This window comes from Frieseomelitta varia, unplaced genomic scaffold, assembly GCF_011392965.1.
Source record: "Frieseomelitta varia isolate USP_RPSP 00005682 unplaced genomic scaffold, Fvar_1.2 scaffold_791, whole genome shotgun sequence".
Classification (NCBI taxonomy): domain Eukaryota; kingdom Metazoa; phylum Arthropoda; class Insecta; order Hymenoptera; family Apidae; genus Frieseomelitta; species Frieseomelitta varia.
This window is the reverse complement of record NW_025110580.1, coordinates 68,651-76,458: the sequence shown is the minus strand read 5'-3', so window position 1 is coordinate 76,458 and position 7,808 is coordinate 68,651. Positions and strand designations below refer to the sequence as shown.

General features: G+C 27.1%; 2 protein-coding genes across 9 annotated transcripts; one reads left to right on the top strand and one right to left on the bottom strand.

The window, feature by feature from the left end:
• The first annotated feature begins 878 nt into the window (after positions 1-878).
• LOC122535996 (dual serine/threonine and tyrosine protein kinase) lies at positions 879-5,569 on the top strand. Of its 8 annotated transcripts, XM_043668002.1 has the most exons (5): positions 962-1,350; positions 1,704-1,875; positions 2,001-4,409; positions 4,483-4,728; positions 5,393-5,569. In XM_043668002.1, exons 2-5 carry the CDS (start codon positions 1,752-1,754, stop codon positions 5,422-5,424), a joined length of 2,811 nt encoding a protein of 936 aa, XP_043523937.1. In that variant the 5' UTR covers positions 962-1,350; positions 1,704-1,751; the 3' UTR covers positions 5,425-5,569. The 8 variants fall into 8 exon arrangements, with proteins under 8 accessions (XP_043523935.1, XP_043523934.1, XP_043523937.1 ...); XM_043668000.1 differs by lacking the exons at positions 962-1,350; positions 5,393-5,569 and adding an exon at positions 879-902 and having other exon boundaries at positions 4,483-5,251; XM_043667999.1 differs by lacking the exon at positions 5,393-5,569 and having other exon boundaries at positions 909-1,032; positions 4,483-5,251.
• Positions 5,570-5,654: 85 nt separating this feature from the next.
• LOC122535997 (COMM domain-containing protein 7-like) lies at positions 5,655-6,430 on the bottom strand. Its single transcript, XM_043668004.1, has 2 exons — positions 6,242-6,430; positions 5,655-5,980 (listed from the first exon to the last, which is right to left on the bottom strand). Exons 1-2 carry the CDS (start codon positions 6,288-6,290, stop codon positions 5,805-5,807), a joined length of 225 nt encoding a protein of 74 aa, XP_043523939.1. The 5' UTR covers positions 6,291-6,430; the 3' UTR covers positions 5,655-5,804.
• Between the last annotated feature and the right edge of the window lie 1,378 nt (positions 6,431-7,808).

The window sequence follows — 7,808 nt, the reverse complement described above, 5'->3', positions numbered from 1 at the left end:
GCGCAACAAAACACTCCCATTTATCTAAAGTCGGTATTTCAATACATGAGATACGAAATCCTGTATAATGCTGTCTTTCCTATTTTTAATCAACGTTAGCATTTATATTTAATTTAATATTCATCTAAAGATTGCAAAAATTAAATTCTATACTTAAATTTGATTAATTGCGAACTGCGATATATATATCATACATGAGTACTATATTCTTATTGTAATCGCACAGCAACGTAATGAAATATTACCATTGATATTACTTTCACATAACATAATAATTACTATCAAATGATTGTGAAATTGAAAGAAATATATATTTAAAAATATATATTTAGAAATATATATTTAAAAATATAAGATATGGAGATAATTCTATAGAATAAAAAATATTTTTGATCTGTATATAATCTATAATTATTTGTTCCTTTACTTGTTAAAGAATGTGTATTGCTTTTAAAAAATTTGTATTAGCAAAAAAAATATATTCACATTTCAGTTATACAAATATCTTTTCTCTTTTCTTTATATAATTGTTATCATATATGAAAAAATATATGTATTATAAATAAAATACTGATAGAAGTTATCATATATGAAAAAATATATGTATAAATAAAATACTGATAGAAGTTATGTATACATATATTTCCACAATAGATGATTTTGTGAAGTATTTGATAAGTTACTTTTAATTACTACGGCAGACATTTATATAAATATATTTCATTGCATCTATAATTCCTTGCAAGTATTGACACGTATCCACAGACAATGTATCTAAGGATTTTATCTTCTGAAATAGGGGGAATCTTGTTTATTCTACACTCTTTGTTCGTATTTTCTTAATCACATAAAACGAGAAAACATATGCATAGACTGGAAATATATATCGTTTCAAGTAAATAGTACGTACAGTTTATCATCCAATTCAATATTTTTCGTTTATAGTCAATACCAGAAAGAGAATGTCGTCATAATAAACGGTTCATGCATTTGAGTTGAAATAACCGCGCTTAGTTTCCATCATGTATCCGGGTGTGTACTGTTCGCATAAAGTTTATCATTTTTCAATAAATAATTTTCTGTAATATAGAATTCTGACAGTAACAGATTAAGTGCCTGAATTTTTAATTAATATTTATATTGTGAATGCGTGTTTATCTGTGGTGAGGATTTGATAACACATTGTTTACATGTATGTACATTAATCCGATAGTTCTAGTACATTTCAACAATGGAAAATTACAACTAATTACAAATAATATTAGGTGAATAACAAAAAAATAAAAAGAAAGATTATGTCTTGAAATAAAAATTAATGAATAAATAGATCTCTGATCGAAACTGTTAATGGTTAGTAAAAACTGTATCAGATAATACATAATATGATACTTGTAACAACGTATTTTATTTTGTAGGAAATTACATCTTGATATAAATATGAACAATTTATGAAAGTAATTTATATGATACTAGATGATTTGGTTTTATTATAATAAATTATTTTTAATTTTAATCGTACTAGTATTAGTAGAATGTTTGCTCTAAAATGTTTACTTAACAGTTTTTATGACAAATAAAAAAGGTTGTATTTATAATTTAAAAATCTAATTATATTAATGATATAAATGATTATATTAATATTCCATCTGCAAAATTTAATAAAATTAAAACTGTTCTTATATAATATAAAATGTTTTTTACAGGGTAAAGAAAATTTTGAAGTACCAAAGGTTTTAATATAAGGTTTAAAAATGGTAAGCAAATTACCACATGAATTTAGAAAATATTTACGTAATCGAAATCATCTGCAACATATTCTTGAAGAAACACAACGAGCATTAGAAGTTATTAACATAGAAAACTTCTTTCCTGGAGGTAAATATTGAAATTTATTTGGTTCTTGATAATTTAAAATAAATAGTCTTGACAGTTCAAAATAAAATTTTACTTAAATATATATAATTTACATGATAATACCTAAATATATAATATTTTTACAGAAAATGTTATGGAAGAATTATTGTCTCCTTTAACATTGAATAGAATTACAGATATTTTGGCCAATTCTCCAGCTATTGTAGTTCTTGGGCAAGATAATAAAGCAAAAGCAACAATAGTCAATTCTTTAATATCTACTAATATTTTACCAATATGTAATGGACTGTGGCGGTGGATTAGACTTATGTATGGCCAGACAAACCACATTAGTCTTACATTAGGTCTAGAATATGAAGTGGTTGAAACTTTGCAAGGAAATGAAAAAGCTTGGACTACACTTCCAATTGAAGATTTAACAAAATCTGATAGTGAAGATACAACTTATCCAACAGTACTTGAAGTTCAATTAAATCAACCCATATTAAAAGATGGTGTTCAAATATATATTGCCCCAAATACTGGAGCAATAAAAGTTCTTGAAAAAGAGTTGTTACCTATTTTACCAATATTTTTATATGCACTGGGTGATCAGCCTTTAACAGACCAAAATTTGGAGGAATTAAGAAACTTAAAAAGAACTTATCCCTTTAATTCTGTACTTTTCATATCATCTTTGGAAAATATCTCATTGACTGGCATTGATGCTGAATTGACTGAATCTGAACAACATAGACTTCAAAATCGATTAACCTCCAATGATGATGATATTGATTTTGATAGAATGAATTCACTTGGTTTAATATGGTTTGATCAACTTACAAGTTTAGGTTTTCTTGGAATGAAAGAATCTGTTGAAGTTGATCAATTATCTTGGCTAGGTAGTGGGCAATGTATTGGTTCCAGTGATTTTCTTGATTCATGCAAAAAAACAGATCGAATTGTATATTTCATTCGTGGATGTTTGCAAACATATCTTATTAATGCTAGCACTTATTTAAACGAAGTACATACAACAAGTCTAAGAAAATTTATTTTAAGTGCCTTTGATATGGCACGTATTATCCAGATAACTCCTAAGAGAATACAATATGCTCAACAGAGGGAGAATGAATTATATGCCAATTTAATGAAAACTGTTAATGAAAAACAACAAGAATTAACTGGGTTAATACAGAATATTATTCAAGAGATGAAAAATGATGTGTTATCATCTAATAGTGATGTATGTTTGTATCAAAACACGCCTTTCAATAATAATGGAAGGCCAGAATGGTCTGCAACTGTTAAAGCTGCAATTTCTGAAGTTCAGAGAATAGTACTTCACCGTTTAGGCGAAAAAGTTGTAAAACAACTTGTAAATTCTGTCAAATGTTTGCGCGAAAGCTTTGTTGGTACTTTGCAGCGTTGTTTATTAAGTCTCGAAAAAACTTACGAACGTGACACTTGTCTGTTGGCTAGTGATGCTTTGAAACAAATACTTTCAGCTGCATATAATATTGAATTACATAATTCTTCACCATTTTCGATATATTCGTTTTTAGAAAGATTGAATCTAATTTTTAAGTCTTCATCTTTACAATGGTCATCAACTCATACTTTAGATGTAGCTTGGAGGAGAAAAGTTACAATTGAAATACTGAATTCTTTATCAGCAACAAAGCTAGCTAAATTAATATTAATGCAATTTGGGGATAAACTCGAATCTTCTCATAATGCTTTTCAAGCAGCTCTTAAATCTATAGAAAATTATTATTCTGGAAAATTGGAAAGAACAGAAGAACAGAAAATAGCTATTAGGAAACATTACGCCCCTAGATTGGCTAGATTAGCATTAGAATCTACATCAATGATAGATGTGGTTCGCTATGGAATGCCTCATTATAAAGAAGAAATTGGCCGTGGACAATATGGCATTGTATTTGCTTGCGACGGCTGGGGTGGTACGAACGGTCCTTGTGCAGTGAAGTCAGTTGTTCCGTCAGATGAAAGCCATTGGAATGATCTGGCTATGGAGTTTTATTATAGTAGATCTATTCCTGAACATAAAAGAATAGTGAAACTTCGAGGATCTGTTATTGATCATTCCTATGGTGGAGGATTTGGTTTTGGATCTGCAGTTCTTTTAATATCTGATCGTTTAAGTCGTGATTTATATTGTGGAATACGTGCTGGCTTATCTTGGCTAGAACGTATACAAATAGCATTAGATGTATTAGAAGGAATACGTTATCTTCATTCTCAAGGACTTGTACATCGAGATATTAAATTGAAAAATGTGCTCCTCGATACCGAAAATAGAGCGAAATTAACCGATTTTGGTTTTTGTATCACAGAAGTTATGATGTTAGGAAGCATTGTTGGAACACCTGTTCATATGGCACCAGAACTACTCTCTGGCCATTATGATAGTAGCGTCGATATATATGCATTTGGAATTTTATTTTGGTATATATGCGCGGGACATGTAAGATTACCATATGCTTTTGAACAGTTCCATAATAAAGAATTATTATGGACCAGTGTGAAAAAAGGTAAGTTTACAAGTTTTTTTTATAGCGAAATTTGTTTATATATTCTTCTTTCTTATATTTTCATTGTTACCAGGTATACGCCCAGAAAGATTACCTTCTTTTGATGACGAATGTTGGAGATTAATGGAGCAATGCTGGTCCGGAGAACCATCTAAACGTCCTTTACTTGGTGCCATTGTACCAGTGTTAGAATCCATTCAACAAAAAGCAGAAGCAAACGTAGCCTTACAAGGATTCTCAACTGAGAAGATACAAGAAAGCTCGTCAACAGATTCAAGAAATCCTGCATTAGCATTAGCAGAACCTTATAATCAAAGAGGTACTGTAATCAGTCCTCCTCCTGCAAAACGTAGAGCAACTGGAGTTGTAAAATACCACCTTTTTCTGACTAATTTATATGTTCAAATGCGGTAACTATGAGGCGCAAATTTTGCTTTCTTTGCTTTGTATTTAAAATTTTAAAATGATCTGACTATATTGAATCTCGACTTTAAACAAATTTTTTATTTTTTATTTGATGTTCTCTCAATAGTATTTTAAATGCAGTATTAATTCGACGACAGGCTTCTTATTGTTTTTACGTTTTTAAAAGTTTTTAAATTTTATATTTCTTTATTTAATAAAAACAAGTTGAGAAAAAAAAAACTGAACTATGTAAATGTAATTTATACCTAAGTAGTTATGAAGAGATTATATAAAGTTATTTTTATATTTATTAATATAAGTAACTATAATATTTGATAAATATGTAATTAGTGAACTTCAAGTTGTTGATAGGATAGACAGTAAGGAAATCCAAGATTGTAAAGATTAAAAAATAAATAAAGATTCCTAGTTTTGTACTGAATGTTTTAATACTATTATAATTTTCTTTGAAATATCCAAATTATATCATTTTCAATTTGCTAATATTTTCTATATATAGTATAAATGTAATTTAATCACTGACTTTTTGTATTGATAAAAATTTATATTGTTTTCAGATGACAGGTTCTTCAAAATAGAATCTACATAAATCTTTAAATGGAATTTCAGAAAGTGATTCTTTAATGTGAAAAACTTCTGTTATCTAACAATGTATATATGACTACAGTATATTTTTAAATTAACGAAACCTAAATGGAAGCCTAATTTCTTTAAAGGTATGGTATTTAATAGTGTGAGATTATGTATATAAAAATATTTTTACTTATACTAAAATTATTTTACATTTCTTTTATATTTTTAACATTTTTAATTTTTATACAAACTAGTCATAGTAGATTACGCATTTGTAAATAATCATTTTTTAGTTGTACTATTTTATTTAACGTAATATTGCACTTGTACAATTGAAGTATTTTTGTAAAAATATAACCATGTTAGGGAATTAACTTATAATCAAATATTTTAAATTCAAACTAATAGATCAAGATTACATTTTGCTTTTTCTAGATCATGTAGAAATTTATAAAATTCACTGATTGTCATTTCTACAAAAACATTCCTAGTTTTGCCATTTTCTTCTAAATTTAATTTTAAATGCAGAAATGATTTTCCCATGTTGTCAGACTCATTACTCGCTGCAGTTACTGCAAAAATTTATTTATTCAGTGTTATATTATTTTACAGAAATATTATGTATATAGAAAAGAATTATTCTTCATTAATAATTGTAATATGTATATTTTATACTGTATAATATATATATATATACTTCATTTTCTTATTTAACATAACGAAGGATGACGAAAATAAGTTTTATACTTTACAATTTATCAATTATTTTATAAATTTTATTTAACGTAAAACAATTTCTAAAATGACTATATATTTTGAGGTTAGATTCGTACCACCAAATTTCCACGAAATATCAAGGATTTTTGTAACATTTTTAACCATCTTGTATTCAAAATAAACTTTTTTATATTTACTAGTAGTGACTTTGTTTATATTCTACTTGTTATTGAACATGAAATGTTACATTGAAAAATACTGCAGCGATCTCTATACTTAAGTGAATGCAACAAGTGTAAATTACAAAGGCGCGAATGTATGAATGTATTTCATATTTCAGGTGGAAGAAAAGTATTATACAATTATTCAATTTATTATATACAATTGTTCAATTTATTATAATTTAATTATCAAAATATTATACAATTATCAATAACTAATTTTTATACTGAAATGACTACGAAATAATATATTTTAATTTAGAATTATGCAGTGATTACATTACACGAATATAATCGAATGAATATGTAATTTTAATCTGATTAGATATATTTTTATAATATATGAATGTACTAAAGTAAGATTATTTATTTTTATTTGCATTTAATTATATGTGTTATTATACATTTAATATTTTTGTTATGTTTAAATATTATATATTTGTAGCATTATATTTAAGTATTTTTATTTTAAGTTTTATTTTCTCGATTATCTTTAGAATTGTATAATTGACCGAATTAGAAAATTTAAATTTATTTAATTTAATCGTACTTTATTTCATTAACATTGATCTATTGATGAAAATGACGAAATATTTCTTTAATTAAAAATAATTCTTTTTAAATAATTCTTTCGAGTTTAGCTAGATGGCTGGTTAGATAAGAAACATTACCGTGGTTTTGATATGGTTATCAAAGATCTAAAAAATTGGTTCTGATAAATGTTTTTAATGTTGTATACATTCGATCTAAAACAAAAATAGCTGGAATCAAAAAACACCAGAATGCAATAAAACCCAATGTTAGTTTCGTAGTACTTGTATCACGAGTGAAATTGGGGTAGATTTACAAAAGCCAGAGGTTCATTTGTAGCGTGTCCAAGAGAAAACTCGAGACTCGTTTCAACCAACAGTATCAAATAAAATTATTTAGACTCTTAGAGTAATAGACGTTACAATGTAAAACAGATGATGAGTATATCAGGTTCGAAAGAGATTTTATTCGTCTCTTTTAGTCGCGAATTTCATTGACAATAATAATGAGATTTCCGTGGTTCGCGTAATCTTGTTTTTTTTTTTTTTTTCTTTTTATCGCAACAAAGAAGAAAATTGCATCTGTACAGATCTATTCTTATTTCATAACGTTAAAAATATGATCTTACGTTGTTATCGGTGAGTTGATTGATACTTGTTGATTATATTTTTAATTACGTAAGTGTTTGCTTCTGAGTATAACACGGATTTTGTTCGCTGTTCGTCCCAAGATAAAAAGCTTCCTTTCAGTATTTTCGTTTCTCAAAGGCGAGAGATTTGTTATGTTTTTTGAAGTAATAACCGATAATAAATGGAGCAGCTTGCAAAGTGTCGCAATGCTTAATTTAATTCTTGAGCTACAGTGAGAAAATGTCTCGGATTTTTGTAAAGTATGGATATTTCTTTTAGCGAGATAGAAAGTGAGTGAGAGA